Source organism: Hippocampus bargibanti, linkage group LG19 (assembly GCF_051943395.1).
Source record: "Hippocampus bargibanti isolate YZ-2025 linkage group LG19, ASM5194339v1, whole genome shotgun sequence".
Lineage (NCBI taxonomy): Eukaryota > Metazoa > Chordata > Actinopteri > Syngnathiformes > Syngnathidae > Hippocampus > Hippocampus bargibanti.
In genome coordinates, this window is record NC_142752.1 from 6154711 (window position 1) to 6175329 (window position 20619).

At 42.3% G+C, this 20619-nt stretch overlaps 4 protein-coding genes across 4 annotated transcripts; 2 read left to right on the top strand and 2 right to left on the bottom strand.

Moving 5' to 3' along the window:
* Positions 1 to 26: 26 nt before the first annotated feature.
* exoc8 (exocyst complex component 8) lies at positions 27 to 3592 on the bottom strand. The gene is made up of 6 exons (XM_089021852.1): positions 3137 to 3592; positions 2488 to 3060; positions 1988 to 2276; positions 1641 to 1894; positions 599 to 847; positions 27 to 500 (listed from the first exon to the last, which is right to left on the bottom strand). The coding sequence occupies exons 1-6, from the start codon at positions 3428 to 3430 to the stop codon at positions 93 to 95; spliced, it is 2067 nt and encodes a 688-aa protein (XP_088877978.1). The 5' UTR covers positions 3431 to 3592; the 3' UTR covers positions 27 to 92.
* A 398-nt stretch (positions 3593 to 3990) lies between these two features.
* Positions 3991 to 6950, top strand: sprtn (SprT-like N-terminal domain). Its single transcript, XM_089021868.1, has 5 exons — positions 3991 to 4399; positions 4653 to 4752; positions 4906 to 5034; positions 5108 to 5369; positions 5971 to 6950. Exons 1-5 carry the CDS (start codon positions 4167 to 4169, stop codon positions 6717 to 6719), a joined length of 1473 nt encoding a protein of 490 aa, XP_088877994.1. The 5' UTR covers positions 3991 to 4166; the 3' UTR covers positions 6720 to 6950.
* Positions 6951 to 8426: 1476 nt separating this feature from the next.
* Positions 8427 to 16196, top strand: fam89a (family with sequence similarity 89 member A). The gene is made up of 2 exons (XM_089021875.1): positions 8427 to 8885; positions 12112 to 16196. The coding sequence occupies exons 1-2, from the start codon at positions 8637 to 8639 to the stop codon at positions 12391 to 12393; spliced, it is 531 nt and encodes a 176-aa protein (XP_088878001.1). The 5' UTR covers positions 8427 to 8636; the 3' UTR covers positions 12394 to 16196.
* On the bottom strand, positions 16036 to 19405 carry arv1 (ARV1 fatty acid homeostasis modulator). Its single transcript, XM_089021874.1, has 5 exons — positions 19292 to 19405; positions 18361 to 18480; positions 17907 to 18060; positions 17567 to 17818; positions 16036 to 17481 (listed from the first exon to the last, which is right to left on the bottom strand). Exons 1-5 carry the CDS (start codon positions 19385 to 19387, stop codon positions 17357 to 17359), a joined length of 747 nt encoding a protein of 248 aa, XP_088878000.1. The 5' UTR covers positions 19388 to 19405; the 3' UTR covers positions 16036 to 17356.
* Positions 19406 to 20619: the final 1214 nt, after the last annotated feature.

Here is a 20619-nt window from a genome sequence, read left to right on the forward strand (position 1 = left end):
TTGCACACACAAAAAAAGAAAATAGGTAGTTTTGCACCCCTTTATTCTGTTCATTCAAGTCCAATGGGTAAACAGTTAAGCGCAGAATGGGGTCAAACTAGAGACGTGGTGCTTTCTGGGTTGATCCTAACAGGCCGGGTGCTCTTGCGGAGTTCCATCAGCTGCTTGGCGGGTTTCCCCACGGCCTCCTCAAAGCGGCGCTCCACTTCGGGCAGCACGCAGTCGTGCAGGAAGTCGGCGTTGAGTACCACGAAGGCTTTCTTGTCGGCGTCCTGCTCGCAGCGCAGGCTGTAGTCCACGTGTTGCACGGCCACCACCACGATCTCGCGCAGGCTCTCCAGCAGGACCGTGTGGAGCTCGGGGAAGTAAAGCTTCAAGGCTTCCTCCAGGAAGCTTAGAAGCTGTTTGGTGAAGGCTACTAGTGTGTAGCTCAGATTCACCCAGCAGTCGGCTCCCGTGTACGCGTCGAATGTTGAAATACCGCTGGCGCGCATCTCCTCCTGCATGATCATATTAACACGTCATCCTTGCATCCCTTTCCAGGCATGACCAATCAATCCACAGTTGATCCTTCCGTTTCCATTCAAGTCATGATCACCTTTAGCTTGGTGAGAGCTTCCGACGTCATGAGGTTCATCCGCCTCCACATCTCCTCCGAATTGCGATGTTTGGTGGCCTCAACGATGACATCTTTGTAGCTGAGCAGGGCCGCCTTCACGTCCTTCACCAGGAGAGTTTCGAGCGTGAAGGTAAGATCCAAGCCGATGTCGGTTAGCTGGAGGCAGTGCTCCTTGGCCACCTTCACACACTCGGACGCCGTCGACAGGTTTTCCTTGCTGTCGAACACCTTCACACCATTGATTAGATCGATTAACTCATTCACTGCCAGACGATGTGCAAAAATGTGTCCACTCAAGTGCCAGGGTTTTTGTCATTTTCACTTGAATTCCAGTACCCACAGAATATTGGGATTTAGGACTACATAAACATTCAATGCAGCGTAAGAAATCTTAGACTCTCTTCTTTCATCAAGAAGAAAAACAGTAAATTCCTAAATTATATGGGTTTGGAGTTATATGCGCTTGAAATGAGGGGGGATGTCCAAAATACAATGCAATACATACATATTGGTTAATATAGTGCTTTAACAACAGCTGAAGCTGGAACAAAGTGCTAACATGGTAAAAGGGGAAATGCTGCCCCTTGTGGAAGGGAAAAACATTACCAGAGGTCTGGCCAGCACTTTATCGGTACCCAAGCATGGAAACAAAAAAAGAACTCATTCTGGAATGGCACTGTATGTCATGTTTTCAATTCCCGAATAAATTTGTGCCAGACGATTTGCAAAAATGTGTGCAGTCCAGTGCCAGGGTTTTTGTCATTATAGTTATATGGGTCTGGAGTTATACATCCATCCATTTTCCGTACCGCTTATTCTGGAGTTATATGAGCTTGAAATGGGGACGTCTGTACAAAATACAATACTGTACAAACCTTGCCAGAGGTCTGACAAGGGCTTTATCGGCACCTTTCTCCGCAAGAAAAACCAAAACCCGAAAAAATCCGGGAATGGTAGTGAATGAGTTAAAGAAAGTAGAAGGGCGTACATAGCCCGCCGGCCATATATTGCAGACCCTCACCTGCTTGCTGAAGGCGTCCACAAACATCCTCATGGCCGAGCGGGACCACACCACAAAAGCCGAGTAGCATCCGGTGTTGCCGGCAAAGTCCATCTGGAACTCCTTGGCCGTCTCCAGCAGGCCCGTGAAGAAGATGTTGCAAAGCTTGTGGATGTAGAGCAGCGTAGCCCCTTCGATGCGCAGCTGCCGGATGGCCGTGTGCACGGCCGCCGCGCGGTTCTTCAGGAACAACTCGCACGCCTTGGTGGACTGGCCTGGGAACATAGCGTTTAACCACTGCGTTATTTTATCTTCACGCTCATTTATTTATGCAGGTCCCCTTTTTTGGTCTACCGGAATATAATCACCTAGCCTGATGAGCTGCAACACGGCCCTCCTGGTGGCCTGAGGTCCACCACGGAGCGAGCGATCCGGGGACAGCTCAAAAACCAGAACATCGGTCAGCTGCCTGACTCGTTCGTCCACCTTGGCCCGCAGCTCCTTGACCTTGGTAGTCAGCGGCTGCTCCTTCAGGTACTCGTTGAGCTTTTCTAACAGGTCCACTGCACCCTCAAAATCCCTTTGCGCGATGCACACGTCCAGGTCCTCGGGTAGCTCCTGGATCCACTCCAGACCGAGGTCCACATTCTCCTCCATCTCGGGGAGAAAAAACGGTGGACTATTTTCAGTTGAAATGACATTTTGGGTTCTTTGACAGGAGGAACATATTCCTGGGTGACACAATATCCGGTGGTATCATAAGTAAACGAATGCGGAACAATGTTAGCCTTCTTCTCTTCCACCCCAGGTTCAGATATGCAATGTGAATTTTCCAATTTAAAAATTAAATGTGTTTTTGCAACCCTACCTCAGCCTGCTCGTCATCATCCTCCTGATCAAAAGGATTAGTAGAAACTTCAGCCAAAACGGGAGACGTCGGCATCTTCTCCTCTTCCTTCTTGCCGCGCTCTTTGTTAGCTTTGTTCTTCTTAGTTTCATCCAAGATCTCTAGCCACTCCTTCTTGATCTTACTGTTCTCCGCCTGGAAGATGCGACTATCGGGGAACATGAGTATCTTGAACATGTCCTTCATAGGTGGGTTGTCCTTCACGTTGACCACGGCGAAGCTCTCCAGGTCGTACAAGGCGTTGTACTTGTACTTTACCGCTCCGCGCCGGTTGGCCAGCCAGGTGGCGATTAGAAGGCAGTCATTCATGAGGAAGGCGTGTACTTTCTGGACGGGAGACATGTTGTCCACGTCAAACTCCACCAAGTCGCCATTGTATACCAGGTGCCTCCCAGGGGTGTCCATGATGGTCTTGCCTCCCTCCACTTTCTCCAGAAGGGAGGTGAGGCTCCTCTGCTTCACTTCCTCACTCTCCTTGGGAAAGGCGGCCTGCATCTCCTTGGAGGTTTCATCCTTGTCGGTGGATAACAGAGCCTGCATTAGGGGAACATTATTTGTTTCGGTAAAGTGGCTAGCACATCATATTTTAGTTTCTTATGGCAATACTCGCCTGGGTGATGCTCTCCATGATGCTCTTCTGCTCCGTTAGGATGTGGCTCAGCTGGTACATCTCGCTCTCCAAGTACGAGATCTCCTTGGCCGTCTCGATGAACTGCCGGTAATTCTTGTAGACGTTCTTTTTAAGGTTCTGGGCCGTCTCGTCGGCCAGGTTTTGGATCTTCTGTCGGTGCTCCTGAAGGTCTCGATCGCCATCCGATTGCTGGGAAAGCTGCTTCACGTAATTCTGTGGGTCGAAATTAGGCGACTCCAGCAACCTGCGGAGTCTGTTTCCTGTTTCGGACATTTTAAATTGTGACAAAATTACACCCTTTGACAAAATCGTTGAGAAACATGGGCTAAAATGTACAAAAAATGACCGGATCGGGGTTCAATGGTTCATTGCAGCTCGCAACCATAACAGGAAGTAGGGTGTCACCCTGTACGTCATAAGATCTAGGGGGGTGGGGGGTGCTGGTGCAAAATAACACAAAGCACGAGGAATAAAATTTAACAGAAAGAAATGATCGTAAAAACTACTTTTCAGTATGTCGTGTTATTTTAGAACAACTGATCAACTCCGAGTGTGTTTTTAACTGTCACACTGACTTCCGGATACGGAAACTCGTTTCTATCACAGTAGTGAGTCAACGGTGGAAGTGATTGTGGTACTGTCAGTGTAATATTTTGTTGGTTTAGGAATTTTCGCACCTATTTAGTAACATGAATAAATAGTTTTTCATTCGCTTACTGAGCCCCGTAGTGTGAATGTTTAATGTGACATCGTGTTAAATAGATTTTCTTGCCATAATTATTGAACACATTACGTTTGTTTTGAAATTTGTGGCGGATCAAGTTAGCCTTTCCTACCTCATACTTTACAATCGCCCATTCGTTGTAAACAGCTCAGCTTGTTGTTCATTTCCCCAGTTTATGGAAAAAATATTAATTTGACAATAAGTGGCCACGAAGTGTACACTCTGCATGCGTTCTCGGATTTGCAGTGTGGGTGTCATTTTTCGGAGACCCTGGAAGAGTAAAAAATGGATGACGACTATGCGCTTGCCCTGCAGCTTCAGGAACAGTACGACAATGACGCTCACGACGGGCCGCTTGTCCCCTGGAAGCCCGAGAGACCACTATCCGTTGTGGACCAGTCCTGGGAGACGCTGGACCCCACCCCAGACGTGCGTGCGATGTTCCTTGAGTTCAACGACAGGTTCTTTTGGGGAAAACTGAGCGGCGTGGAGGTCAAGTGGAGCCCCAGGATGACCCTGTGAGTAGTGCATAGACATCCACTGTATTGTATATTTCTCTATGAGACGCATGCACTCAATGCCAACAACGAGGCACTCAAATGGTCAGGCTGGCATTGCTGAAGCAATTCTCTTCAAACATGTTTGGGATTTTTTTAAACAAACCTCAAAATGACCTCTACCAGGTCTTTAACATGCATCGATAAATGTTGAAATGGCATCTCTAATGCTGTCGTTGTCTGTTGTGATGCTAAATGTACTGTGGTGTCACAGGTGTGCAGGTGTGTGCTCATACGAGGGTCGTGGAGGACTTTGTTCGATCCGACTCAGCGAACCGCTACTCAAGCTTAGACCCCGCAAAGACCTGGTCGAGGTAAGCGCTTGATCATCAATCAATGATAATATATTGCCATATTGTGTTGTGTATTGTCAGTGTTTGTTGCCATTGGTGTTGTGTAATAATGATATTTGGATCTCATTTTATCATGCATGTATAGTTGTATAATACATGGTGCTCATTGGTCAGACGCTCCTGCACGAGATGATCCACGCGCTGCTGTTCGTGACGCAGAACAACCGAGACCGTGACGGCCACGGGCCCGAGTTCTGCAAGCACATGAACCGCATCAACAAGGACAGCGGCGCCAACATCACCGTAAGCCCCTATGCCCCCTCTCCCTCACGCTATCCTTTGTTGCTTTAATGGAAGTCCCTCCACTTCCTGTCAGGTGTTCCACAACTTCAACGACGAGGTGGATGTGTACCGCCAGCACTGGTGGCGCTGCAACGGGCCGTGCCAGACACGCAAGCCGTACTTTGGTTTCGTCAAGAGGGCCATGAATCGGGCCCCCTCGGCCCTAGACCCCTGGTGGGAGGACCACCAGAGGACATGTGGGGGCACCTACACCAAGGTTAAGGAGCCCGACGGCTACGGCAAGAAGAAGGAGGCCAAAAAAGACAAAAAGTTGCCCACTGTTGAAAAGCCACCAGGTAGCGTTATGATTTTTTTTCAGGGGGGGGGGGGTAATTTTTTTCAGTCATCTTTACATGAATAGAATTGTACAAATCAGAATTAGAAAGCTTTTAATAGTCCCACAATGGGAAAATGTGCAATCTACAGCAGCAAAATTGAAAGGAGGGTGGTCAAAAGATAAAACAAAGTATTCTATGCACAAAAGAAAATGTATTCTATATTTATTTATAATATTAAAACATTTATATGCCTGTTTATTTATACAACATACAATGTTTTTTTCTTAACTTAGGTTTTTATTTCTTATTTTGTTGTTTTATTTTACTTGTCACTTATTTTTCTTTATATTTCCTTCTTTATATTTTTATAATTGTAGATTGTTCTTTATAATTTGGGATTTTTTACTCATTCACTGCCATTCACAAATTTATTCGGGAATTGAGCGCCATTCCCCATTTGTTTGTTTGTTTTTTTCCTTGTTTGGGTGCCGATAAAGCGCTGACCATGGCCTGTCGCAAGGTTTTTTTTCCTTTCTTTTCCTTTTTTTTAACTTCAAAATTATTTGCTATGACGGATCCATCGAAGTGTTATTGAACGATGAATAATTGTCCATTTCAGGAACTCGAGACATTCGGGACGTGATCGCATTCAGCGGCAAAGGCTTCATCCTGGGCGGGAATTCCTCATCTGCGTCGATGTCATCTAGCCCCGCCTCCTCCACTGTCGCGAAACAAGTGCCGCCTTCACCCCCGGCGTTGAGACAGCCAACGGTGCGAGACCCGAAGGCACCTGCCAAGAAATCAGTCGCTAATACCAGAGTCTTTGTCAACATTAACGGATCGCCTGTTAAAATCCAAAAGCCTCGTCAAGGCATTGGAGACAATGACGCTGTCGGCGTTCGCGGCATCAGGAGCAACTTTGCCAGAGGCGATGCGAGTCAAGGTGTTGTTCGTCACGGCAGCGCCAAGCGTGAAGAACTGGATCGACATAAGCAGACCTCCATTGATATTTTGTTGAATGGCAGGTCGATCGCCGATTCGCCAAGTCAAACAAAGTCACCGACACAAACTTTAATTTCTCCTTCCGCTTTTAATCTTCATCACAACCATCAATCCACCAAACATCCGTTGGGGGACGCCGTCGCTGACACTCCTCCGTGGAAAAAGCGACCGCGGAACAACTTTCCCGACATCTTTGAGGGGTTCAACAAAAGGCTGAAAGTGGAGAGCGAAGACGACACGGAATCACCACAGACGAGTCGCCACGCCGCCACCTCGTCCTCGCCGGTGATGGTCACGTGTCCCGTTTGTCAGGCCAGCGTCCAAGAGTCCAAGATCAATGAGCACCTGGATTCTTGCCTCTGCTGACCCTCAAAGTTGGACTGGTTTAAAATATTCGTAACCGCCTTTGATATAATTCAGGTGAGAAACCACAGTAAGAAAAAAAAATCTGGAGGGAATGTTTGAAGTATTTGATATTTTAAAAGGACTAAGATACATGTTGCAAAATGGCTTTTACTTGGTCTTTTTCAGCGACCAGATTTTGAAACCGTTCATTTTGAGGAAGCCCCGCCTTAATGGGTGTCATGTTTACTCTGATTGATTTTATGATGACACCAAATGTAGCTTTTACATGTTTGTATACGTTTATATACTTATAGTACATGGTTACGGTTTGAAATGTGAATAAAAATATGTTAAATTCCGTCTGTATATTTTGTGCTTGTTTATGCTAGCTTGTGCCAGCTCATATTTTTATAGTTTTTTGTTTTGTTTTAGTTGACATTAATTCTCCTGCAAGTGATAGTCTTTCAAAAGTGAAGTGGCGCTCCTGTGGGTGCAGTCGTGCGGGTGCAAAGAGGGAGGGGCGCGGTCAAGAGGTCAAGAGTGTAAAAGGCCAGCTGCTGGTCCAGATGGTGAAGTGAAATGACTCATGAAAGTGTGTTTTTAGTCAGAGGGATGCAAATATTTCTGCTCTGATACATTATAAAAAATCTAAGCGTGCAAGTTCTGAGTAAGCGGCTAACTCGCAGCCAATTTAGCTTTTTGTCTGCTGAAGTGCAAAATATCCAAACAGCAGCTGCTGAACATGAATAATGAAGAATACTCAGAAGCTGCCTCAAGAGTCGTACGTTTTAGCATCTTGATTTTTGATGCATGGGTAATTCATAAATATCTTGAGTGACAAATAAGTGGCCAATCGTATACTGGTCACACTTGACAGTTTTTTTTATTGTTCATTTATTTAAATGCTTATTAGCGACTGATTCTAAAATTGTTCTTTTTATGGCAATGGATTAGCAGAAATCTCCTGGGGTTTGCATGCTGCCCCACCAGGGGGTCCTGCCTCACCCGCTTAATCCTTTTGGTGTCAGCATACTGATAATACGAATAACAATTGGTCCTGCATCATCCTCTTGACACTGCATCTTATGGGGAGGAAAAGTGAGGATTTATAATTTGCTTTCCAGGATATAAAAGGATGTCGTGGAAAGTGTAGTGTGTGGCTACATGTTTGTTGTATCATTCTTTCATGTTAATTTATTGCATAATTAAAAATATGCATTCATTTTGGATTGGATTGGATTTTTCTGCATCATGATCGTGATATCAAGTATACGGTGTCATCCCACATGATGTCATTTTGGGAACAGTGGTAACTTGAGCAGGTTGGCTTTTGTGTACCGTTTTCAATAATATTGTCTTGTTATTGTGGTGCCTGAGCCTGCCAGCGGGTCTGGAACTAAAGCACGCCATCTGCCTTTTGTACTAATGTCTCACGCACACACGGTTTTGTTTGTGTGTCTTTTTTGTTGTGTCACATTATTTGTTACTTAGGTTTTTTTTGTCGTTTTGACTTCAAGATGGCGCCACAAGAGTGGCTGCCTTTACAGCTACTCCTGTTTTTTGTTTTTCTACTTCTTCATTTCCTTTCATCTTAATTTCATTACTTTGCTGCTGTGAAATGTAATGTTTTTTTTATATCCACTGCGAGACGAATAAAGGCTAATCCAAACCAAAAATATTATTTGGCATCTGCGTCAATCTATGACGTAAGAAGCGTAGCCCGGAAGTGCTCCTCCCACCATCGTTAGACTTAACATGGCGTCGGCTGCAGGAGCTAACACGAGAAACAAGCGACACTGTTGGCGTCTGAGCGACCTGTAGTCGATCGCACTTTGCATATTTTGCATGACTTGACAACAGCGTTCTTCTCTAAAACAAAAAGCGCCTGACGGTAAAATTGTCATTGTGCACTTTCGGCTCGATCGTAATCACGTTGCCATGAACGGGAAGTCGAGCAACGGCTCTGCGGGCGGAATGGCGTGTATCGATGGGCTGCCGCCGTTGCCCAAGAGCCTGAGCGGATTGCTCAACTCCAGCGGCGGCTCTTGGAGGGACATGGAGCGCATGTACCTGAAGAAGACAATGATCCAGGACGATCTAAGCCGAGGGCGCAACAACGCCGACAGCCTGCTTGCTAGCAAACCGGCCAACCTCGACGCCGCCCTGGCTCTGCTGCGAAAAGAGATGGTAACGTTATGCAAACATACTCCCTTGATTTCCCCTGCATGTTTTTATTTCACCTCGTTGTTTGCTTATTTGTGCAACCCCTTCGTCGCTTTGCATAATCGTTTTTGCTATTTGTGTCTTTTTATGTTAAATTCTGTTTCTACGTTGTGTGGCTTTGACTCACCAGATCACAACTAATTGCAATTTAGTCGTTTTCTGATAAATTTGCCTCACTTTTCCAGGCTTTTTATTATCACAAATTGCTAATTTCAAATGTGTTTTACGTTGCTTTCACTCATCACTAACTGATGAAACAGTACGCAGACTTTTCAAGTTGTAATGGTACGCTTTTTACTGCCAAGTGGTTTATTTTAATGCCAGACTGCCCCAAGAAACATTTTAAACGTAACCTAAACATTTAATGATTTTATTTGTCCGTTTTGAGGATGGTCTGACAAGTTTGGTTAATGTGCAACTCATTCTATTAAACAAGCCAAACACTACTTTTAAAATTTTCAATAAAAGTTGGTCAACTCTCAATTTACACTTACTTTAAAGTGAATCAAAAATACATCTGCTTTTTAAAAACTTTAGCTTGTTTTTAGCTTGTAGTCGACGCACCTTCCACCATGATGTCCCTGATCCACTGGTGGAAAGACGTTTTGATCCTCTCCTCTTTCATGTAGAACTGCATCATTTAACAAAGAGGGTACAGAAAGTGCATAAGAATGAATGACTCTGTGTCTTTGTGTTGTCATATTATTTATTTAGGTTTTTTTTTTGTTCTTTTGACTTCAAGACGGCGCCGCGACAGTGGCTGCCTTTCCAGCGGCTCATGCATTTTGTTTTTCTACTTTCATTCCATTCATCACTTTGCTGCTGTGAAATGTTAATTTCTCCACTGCCAGACTAATAAAGGCAAATCCAATCCAATAATACATATGTATTTTTATAGCTGGAAGGAATTTTGTTATGCTGCCAAATACCCAAAAATAACCATATCCGAGGCTTCCTAATTCTTAGAGCAGAGTCGATTACACGTGTTCTTGATGATTAACATTTAAATCTGTGTCCATTTCATTTGTTTTTTTTAATTATTCTGATTATTATTATTATTATTTTTGTACACGTGTCAAACGTATGTTTTTTCAATGACGTCTTGCATTTGTTGACGCGAGTCAAGGCTTCCCGTCTTCTAAATATGCAGTGCTTGTACAATTACCATGATCAACTTGACCCGACATGCTTTTATAGCATACAGAAGAATGTTTGACGTGAGGAATAGAACACCCCACTGCCACCCCTTTTTTCTTCCTTGCCAGCGGCCCGGATTCTCTCAATCAGCAACCAGACCGGCTTTCGGGAATTCATTTTTGATGGTTTCGCCAACAACAGTCGGTGACTTGATGGAAAACATTATCTCATTTGCCAGGTGCAAAATACGAGCATTGCTAAAATTCTATTTAGGCCAGTGATTTGTTGACTCAGACAAACACGGTCGACCTTGGGTCAAACAATGCACGTTTGTCAGCTGAACAGCAAGCGGGGCAATGTGACATTGAAACGTGGCGCTCGGGGAAGCCTGTGTGGCTCTAGCTGTCATTAAAAAAAGTACAAGAAAACAAAGCTCCCTTTTGATTGACACTGTCAGACGGTTAGAAAGAAAGCAAAACTCTCCACGTAGCAAACTGGTTGGGTTTGAATGAACCGTGCCATGTTATGAACTCATTTCGCTTGAGTCATGCCCTAACTCAGCTCAGATTTGCTTGGCAGGTAGACACTAAAATCTTTGAAGTTGACACGTGGCCAGGAATTACAAGAAAAATCCCTTTTAGACCACCATTTAAAGACATCATTTTTCTGATGTGCAACAAATATATTCTTGCTGGTATTACTCTAGAGCAGGGGTGTCAAAGTCATTTTTTGCCGCGGGCCACATTGTAGTTATGGTTTCCTCTCGAGGGCCGTTATGAATTTGGGGAACCCATTAGAATGTTTAAATCCCTTCAAATATTACATATAGAGCACACTGCAAATTAATGAATAACTCGTTTTCAAATATGAAGTCAAGAATAATGACTTTTATTATGGTTGACATCCAAAAATATGAAATTTTGGCTCAGATTTTAGCAATCATCATGGAATTTAACAAGTTTGATTTGCTTTCGCGGGCCGAAAAAAATGATGTGGCGGGCCGGATTTGGCCCGTGGGCCTTGACTTTGACACCTGTGATCTAGAGAATACCAAATATAACACAAAACAAGTTAGCTAATTTGCTTGCCACACTGCAACGAAAAAAGGTCTTATCTCGCTAGCTAGCTAGCTATTTATTTTCTGTAAATATAAACATTTTTTTGTGCTGGCGTTAAAAGTCCCTTTTTTTCACCCGAGCAACTACATTTGAAACGCAAACATTTTTTTTTGCCAAGTATGTAGAACACACAAGGAATTTGTTTCCGGTAGAACACGCTGCACAAGTATCATCAGTCTCATCATACAGCTGTCTTGTTTTGCATCATTAGCAGCCAACCCTGGTTAGTTTTGTATTAAAATGTGATTATTGGATTGGATGTACCTTTATTAGTCTCGCAGTGGAGAAATTTACATGTCACAGCAGCAAAGTTATGACGGGAAGATGAAAGAAGTTCAACAAGTTAAGCTGCTCATAAAGTAAAATGAAATGTCTTTAAAATTTTACATGCAGTCAAAACAACAATGGGGTTTCTTTAGTTGTCATCTGTAATTCTTTGAAAGTGTCATCCGAAAACCTTCGTCAGGTAACTTAAATGTGTGCTGGTAGCTCTGGCTCTATATATATCCCTAATGGGGGATATTAGGGATTAGCTATCATTCTATCTAGTTATCATATATCCCTAATAGGGGATATTAGGGATATATATCGGGCCAGAACTCCCAGCACAAACTTTAGTTCGCTGACGAAGCTTTTCGGATGAGGAGCGAAACGTCCGACACCTTCAAAGAAGTACAGATGACGGCTGAAGAAACCTTTTCAGCGATGGACCACTCCTGTACGACTGAGAGTTTACATAGACGTACACCAATGGGGTGTTTTTTTTGTAGTTCCTTCAAATTTTAAATAAACAGCGGTCACTCCAATGGACTAACAATCACGTGATCGGATTACAGAGTGTAAATGGAGAGATGAAAGCAAAGATTGAGCAACCAAAGTCTTTTTTTTTTTTTTTTTTTTTTTGTTTTTTTTTTGGGTGCCCTCCGCCCCTCCAGGTGGGCTTACGTCAACAGGACATGTCGCTGCTGTGTCAACTCTGGTCACTTCACGAGTCCATCCAAGAGTACAAGGGCAGCTGCCAGGACTTGAGCGCCGCCTCCGGCCTCGGCATGATGGAGAACGGCTACTATGACGAGGATGACGAGTATTACGGCGAGCCGGGCGCCACGCCCACCGGCGAGCACCCCGATGTCGCGATTGGAGCTGAAGAAACGAGCAAAAACCAGGCAGGGGTCGGCAAAGATGACAGCTGGGAGTCCTTTCGCGTTACCATCTGATGTCCTCCACATGGTAATTTTGCACCGGGGAATGTGATGCCCTTGTGGCGCATCCTATAGTCAAAACTTTAATGCTGCAAGGGGCTCGCTTCATCATACTCGATGGGGTCGTATCAGACTTGTTTACTTATTAGAACAAAAAAAGGACAAAAAAAAAATCACCGTATACAGTATGTATGTTAATTTTTTTTTATTATAAACTTAAGCCGGTCACTTTTTATATCCGGTGGTGTTTACATTTAAATGTATGGACAAAATTATTTATTATATAATGTAATATAAAACATAATATCCACCCGTGTAATTTTCAGGAAAAGCTTGTGGCCAAGAATGAATTTGTTAACCAACCGATCATGACGATAAAGGGCGAGATTATTAAAAAAACAACATGAATTATGGTTTTAGCGTATTAGCCTAGCAAGGTATTGGGCTGTGACATCATCCATGAAATGTTATTGAACAAAACTGTGGAATGATCTTACCAGGCAGCCTTTTTGTTCACCAGTCGGGACTAAACATTGAAACCGGTTGTTTGTTTTTGAATGCCATCTAAAAGTTTTTGTCTAAGCGACAACTTCCCGCGGATATTTTCGACAAAGCAATTGTACTTGTGTATTTCATCTTTGCGTCGCTTTTCCAACATCCATGTCTGTATTTTCTGCATGACCAAAGACAGTGTGGCACTAGGCAATACCATAACTGCATCTGAAATGTGCAAAAAAAAAATACATCCACAAATGTCCATAACATAGCGCAAGGTTAGCTGTGCCTTTAGTTGATGCTAATGAGCAATATTAGCAGAGCTAAAAAAATTAGTTTGGACTACGGATGCGCAAAAAGAGTCAAATATTGGAAATGTACCATAATTCAGTGATTCATTAGTTACACCTGATCCTATACAAGTCGCATAACTTAATCGCGATTGGTCAATCATCATTTATTTGTGCTCATAAAACAAGTTATAATTTTATTTGGATAATGTTGAAAATTGTGTTCACTCGTAACTGTCCAAAAATGGTGGCTTTGTATTTTGACGAATTTATTCACTTGGTGTACCTAATGAAGTGAGTGACTGGAAAACAGCATCAAATGATGGAGAAATATCAAAACGCAGCTTTAGCGGTGTCATATTCTAAAACACTTTTTTTAGTATCGTCACGTATTGAATGTCTTTTGTGTCGACGGCGTCAAAAAAGTTGTAGCAGTGAAACACGAATAACCATGCACACTTGTCATTGGATGTTTTCACTACCAGTGCCTTCATGAATGGCGATGTAGCATTTCAACACTTTGAAATGTCTCACAAGTGTAAAAAATAAATACAATAATTCACCGTATCCTGTAATTTAAACATAGCAAAAGTACTCAACAATGCAAAATTGTCAACACACTATCATCATTTTCCATTCAGTTTTGACATTGGCGGTTGTTGGCCGTTATGCCACGTGCTATTTATGCTTCTCGACTGTTTTTCTTGTATCTTAAGTCTTAACGAATTGTATTACTTGTATTGTATACCACGAGGCATTGGTTGAACTATAACATTGTTCCATTTTTTTTTTGGGGGGGGGATTCAAGCTTGGAAAAGAATCTCAAAACTCTCAAGCGTGAAGTTTTTACCTCTTATTTGTAACATACTTTAGTCCAAGTAAGTGTGATTATATTGAGGCTGCTTATTCTGAAATATTCTTTTCAACACAGAAAATGCAATAATGACCGAACCAACAAACAAATCAAAGAAATTGTACACCAGCAAAATATTGGCGCCCTGTCAATAAATTGACATTTGTCACATTGTTGCAGAAATGTGTACAGCGCAGCCTCAAGCATTTCCATGTGTGTGGTATTAAAGGACAACCGACGTCACTTTTTTGTTTTTTTAACTGACAGAAAAACGTTTTATAGCATCTAAAATACCCAAAACACGCAGTATGATATTTTTAGTTAAATGCAAACCACCAATAAAAATGACTTAGTGTCCAAAATCTGCAAAAAAATTGAGCTGCAAATTGGGCGTTTTCAGAAAGTTCGTGACGTCACGCCAAGACGTCTTGCATTGCTTGTGAATCAAAACAATGGCTTCAGATTAGGAGAATATGGTTTCTTGTTACACATCCAGTTATGAATATGATTCAAATAGTTCTGAAGACGAAAGCATACATGTTTGCAATCGATTAAAGAATTATATGTCCCATTTTGAGGCAACATTGGGGGAAAATCTCTCACCCAAAAAGAAAAGGCACAAAATGGCGACCTCCATTGGCCACCTCCGCTTCCACAGGTTGAGAAAAGTCCTTACATGGAGCTTGGATGCCCTCTTCTGGCGGCTTTTGAGTGCAACACGGTTCTCAGACCAAACATGTACAGCAGCAAAATACATTGACGTGATGGAAGGACTGCTACAATGTGTCTTTTTTCGGTTGGAGCAGTCCTTTCGTGACGTCACGTACGGACTCGTCACCATCTCAAAGACAAGACTTCCTGAATATTCAGAGCGAGTCTTAACACGTAAAATATAGCTATATGCGGTGGAATCTTATTAAAATACGCTCAGGAGAAGTCATTTGAATCCATTTTACAAATTATGGACACAACTTGTCCGGAGACGTCGGTTGTCCTTTAAGTCACACTGCACACCTTTAAACTTGGTTACACAAATACAGTGATACCTCAGCTTACAACCTTAATTGGTTCCCAGAAAGTGTGTGTGTAAGGCGAAAAGTGTGTCTTCCAAACATTAATTTCCCACAGGAAACTATTAAAAATGAGAATAATCCATTTCCAGGTCCCCATAAAACAATTTTCTCCTAAATAAGCCTTAAAACTACACAAAATATACCTTAATTTATGCATAATAAATGTGCTATTGTATTGTAATTAAAGAAATAAACTGTACTGTATAAGAAAGTCGTTTTATTTACCTTTCTGATGGTCGTTGATGTAGTTGCCTCTTGATATCTGAGTGAAGTTGCCGTGCTTTCTCGGCAATAATACCCTCACACACTGACCCCTACTCGCTGCTTTTTGTTAATCCGAATAAACAGGTTTTTCAACCTCTTCCATTGCCTGAGACCATTTCTTAGACAACACAGAAACACCCTTAGCAACACGTAGCAATGGTCGATGTAGTGTACTGGCACGCTAAATCACACAAACGCACACCTCGTTCGTGTTTTTCGATGATCTTCTTCTGCTCAACTGTAATTTTCTTTTGTGTCCTCTCCGGTTTAACACAAGCCTGTGGGGAGGGGTCTTTTTCAGTCCCAAAAAAGCAAAATGATCCACTTGATAACAAACCACGTCTGCACTGAGTGCACTCAAAGAAAGTGGGTGTGGAAAAGTAGTCCGGCAGACACGGTGGCGCTGTTCGACCATGTGGTTTGGTGTTCTTCCACCAAAAGCTAGTCCGCCAGTCATTATGGCGCTGCGTGTGTTTCCCGAAAACTAGTTCGTATGGCAAGATTATATTCTCGCAAATTTAATGTTCGTAAGGCAAAAAGTTCGTTAGCTAAAGCGTTCGTAAACCGAGGTATCACTGTGACGCTTTTAAAAAAATAAGCATAAAATCAAACAACTTTTCACTCTGCCAACATCATAATAATGCAGTGCTTCCAGATTGTACCATTTTCCTGTAAAAAAATGTTTAAATATTTTCCCCCCTTCCACTTTATTTCACTTGTTAATTGTGACATGTTGAATCGTACAATGAAGGTTTTCATCGGGTGCAGTTGTTTTGGATGTGTCATTCTTCTGTCCTGGATGATATCAGTTAATAAAAGGAGTCCAGATGTTTCTACACATAATTTTTTCAAGCATTTTATTCCACTATTTTATTTTGAAAAGCTCAAGTAGCTAGGTGAAGGTGAATTTGTTTCCTCTTAACTCATTCACTGCCATCCTCAAATTTATTCGGAATTCACAATATGACGTGGAGCGCCATTATGCAATTTGTTCTGGTTTTGTTTTTCTTGCGGGGGTGCTGATGAAGCGCTGGTAAGACCTCTGGCAATGTTTTTTCACCTCCATGAGGGGGCAGCATTTTCCTTTTTCCATGTTAGCGCTTTGTTACAGCTTCAGCTATTGTTAAAGCCCTATATATAAACCAATATGTATGTACTGTATTGTATTTTGTACAGCCACCCCCATTTCAAAATCAGATAACTCCAGACGCATGTAATTTAGGAATTAACTCTTTTTTTCTGATGAGAGAAGGAAGTCTAAGGTTTCTTATACTGAATTGAATGTTTCTATAGTTCTAAAACTGAATATTTTGTGGCATCTGGCAGTGAATGAGTTAATATTTAGTAAAGCAGAAATCTTGTTGTGACTGTGATTTGGGTCCTTGGAGTGAGAATGCAAATGAGCAGATTTAGGATTACGAGGGGGTTGAATATAATCAGCGGAATGCAGTTGTGAGCAAATTGATAAAAAAAAGTGGAAGTGAGAATGGCGCACGTGTGTGTTGCGCTGCAAAGCCTCCATGGCCAACTGCGGATTAGAGCAGATTAACATAATCTGCACCGCCGCAGCAAATCCACGTGAGGTGCTCCGATCCGATCGTGGCGGTGGAGTGTGCGCTCAAGTGAATGGTCATCGTCACAGCACATTGCGTTTTGATATGTACATTTTTGTTCATGTTGTGTATCATTGTACTTTGTGGGAATATTTATTGGAATGATCAGTGCTTAGCCGGCCGGGTTCAATTCCTGTGTGTAGTTTGCATACGTGGGTTTTCATCGGGTATTCCACTTTCCTCCCATATTCCCAAAAATGTGCAGAGCAAGTGGATGGAACAGTCAAAATTCTCACTCGATGTGTTAGCGCAGAAATCTACCCAGTGCCTGCCTATGTGTCATTATAGCATAAAATAAAAACAACTTTTTCAATTTTCATTTATTACGATTTACAAGAGCAGAAAATATATATCATAAAAAAGCATTTGTACAATTCGATGGAGGTTCGATCAAAAGCTGTCACCTCTGAAGGAAGCGCCCGCTACTGTTTGACACATCCAACCCACAATCGTCTCTGACAGAAGGCCCGCGCACACGGATGACAACGCCAACCTCTTACTGCAATTCAGGATCACTGTAGGATAAAATACCCCCCCAACCACATCATAAAAAAGTGTACATCAGCATTTTCTTTCATTGTTTCCCACACGATCACTAACCTCTGACAGCCTGCATGTTGGACATGAGCACAAAAACTTTGATGAGGCCGAGGCAAAGCGGCAAGAAGTCGTGTTCCCAGATCACTGCCGGTACCAAGAGGACTTTCCCGTAACCGGACAGCAACAACGCTCGCAAGAGGAGATGGAGATTCACGCCCACGTCGCTGCAGGCAGACACACGAGACGACATCGCTGCCGCCGTCGCCGCTGTCCTCAGGACCAACAACACGCCGCCGCAGAACGCCAACAGCTCTAAATGTGAAGGTAACGCAAATTCTTCAAAGTGGATGTGTTGAGCGGGATTATTTCCTACTTCCTGTTTTTGACCAGGTTGTTTTACCCATTGCAGCCAAGGCCACCATGCCGTAGAACTCCCACTCTTTGGTGTGCCTGATGAAGTCAGCAGGGTCATCGCTGGACTCTGAACCGTGCCGTAGGTACCACCTTAGGTAGGCCTCGCACAGCACGCAGAACACGCCCAGTTTCCAGTGGATCTGGTGGGCAATGACTAGATGTAGGAATTAACCCATATATTCAAAAGAAATTGTAACAAAGTCGAGTTATATTTGGGGAATGCCGATGTCGTCCGGGGAACAGACGGTAATGGATGACTATGTGTTGACGTCACTGAATAGACTATTTTGCTCCAATCAAAAGCCATTCTTCAATCTTGAAAAAAAATATTTACAGAAGGATTAGCTGTTTTTCCTCAATAGTTTTTAAAAACTAGACAAAATGCACCAAATATACTCGTACTTGATGGGTTTTAAGTGTATGCATTCTTATTTACTAACATCCAAGTTTGTGTTGAACAAAATATGTTTGAAGGCTTGAGTTTTGCACAAGATGGCATCAATCAGGATGATGACTGGTTCATATTCTATGTACTTGTCCACTGGCTTCTGGCAGGAACCCTAGAGATAAAATATGAACGGAACGGACGTTAGTTAGAAGAATAGATAGCATTAAGTTTATTTATGTTTACTTTTTTGTGTGTAATGACAAAGAAATATTAGAAAAAGTATATATTATACTAAAATTACTCGGATAGTTTGTCAATCGGGGAAGGCAAACTTTATGGAATCAGCAATCAAAACTTAATGACGTTGATATGGAAAAACTACGCTCTCTTGTGGACATTTTACTGTAACTACATGTGAGACGTTGATATTGTAAAACTACGCCCCCTTGCGGACAATTTAAGGCAACTGAATGGGAAATGTTGATATGGGGAAACTACGCCCTTTTGTGGGCATTTATGGTAAATGCACGGGAGAGTGTGATATGGTAAAACCACGCCTCCTTGCGGACATTTTTAGACAACTACATGGGAAAATTGTCATTCATGCAATGAAATAAATATTTCATGGAATGAAAGCTTTGCAAACAAAAACGTCGATACATCAAAGTCGAGTAACATGGGGGTGTCCTCGGTTTACGACGCTGCACGTAAATCCGTTACGCGTATTTCAGAACAGGACGCTGTCCAAAGTTACCAAAAATGGTGCATAAAATTTTATGGCCGTAATCTGTATCTTAATTCCATAACTGAGACCAGGTTGCGAATGTGCATTTAAAATAGGTGAAAACGGCTTCTTCCGAGTGGCAGGCGTAATTCCGAGGAGCTGCTTCATTGCTACGGTCTCCTATTTTCGCTCACGTCAACGCATGAAAAACGAAGAAGAGCCAAAAATTCAATAGGAATATTATTACAATCTAACGCACGCATAACGTGATCTTCAGGATCCCGTTGCTGTAATCTCGATGTAACTCCGTCGCCTTTTCGTTACATTCGATACACCTGAAGGCAGCTTCTGCCATTTTCAGAGCGACAATGAAATCCCGGAAGTAAACATTCTCCTGTATTAATGACCTTTCAAAATAATAAGTAGACTTACTTCGGGATGAGTTTATGTGACAAAGGAAATGTTCAAGTCTCTGATGTCAATTTAACTTTTCTGTTAAAAATGTTAGTAAATTCTAATGAAATAAAACGCGGCATTTCTCATATAAAAAAAACAAAACCATAGATTTTGAAAATCTCGCCAACAAAAATGCCACTGATGTCCCCATCAATGACAATAAAAACATGTTTTATGATGATATATTTATCGTGTCCGAACCCCTTGTCTTTGCCATATTTTTACTTTTTAAATCAGTTAGTCAGTTGGTTCATATATTTTAATTAACTATTTATTCTGATGTATTTTATTACTCGATGGGAAGCAGAAGTGTACGTTTTCGGTTTTTTTCACACTAAAGAACACTCCCGAGTTTGTTTATAAATAATTTTAATACACTGACATCCATTTAGGGGCCCAGCTATACGATCCAAACCTGACAAATACATAACAACTCATTTTTTCGGCATACATCACACCCATTTTTGGTCAAATAGTTTAAAAAACATCACCCAAATTACACGTAGTGACTACTGAAAGAAATTAAATTAAGTGTGGCCGTTTGCACTCTTTGTCACATAAGCTTTAAACTGGGCATGTGAATTACACTGAAAGTGCACTTACAGTGTTCATATTGTGTGACCGAAATTTGAGGGACATTTCAATAGCGATAAATGAACAACAGGGGGCGCCAAAACATTTACGGAAAACATTGACTTTATTACAATATCAATTATTCCCATTTTTCGCACGTTTTCACACCATATTTACTTTTTTGTAACATAATTGGAATGCATGGTGTCCGAAGTGAAGAGTATTGTGCCATCAGCGTTTGTTCTGATCAAAAAATGACAGTTATTTGGGAGGTGGTGGTGGTGGGGTGGGGGGTTAATGACAAAGACCCATCGAACAAAGCTCTCACGCACGACTGCGTGTTATACACTCACACGCAGACACATTCTCCAATAAAACTTCTGCAAGCGACTAAGAATTGCAAGAAGGCGTGTGTGTCAGTGAATAAAACGCTCAGCAAAGTGAAGAAGGTGCTCAATTTGTTCGAAAGACAACCAGAAACTAGTGTTACAATCAACACTGTTAAAAATAAATCAATCCTTTTAAATCAATATCTGTTCTTAAAAGAAAAAAAGATAA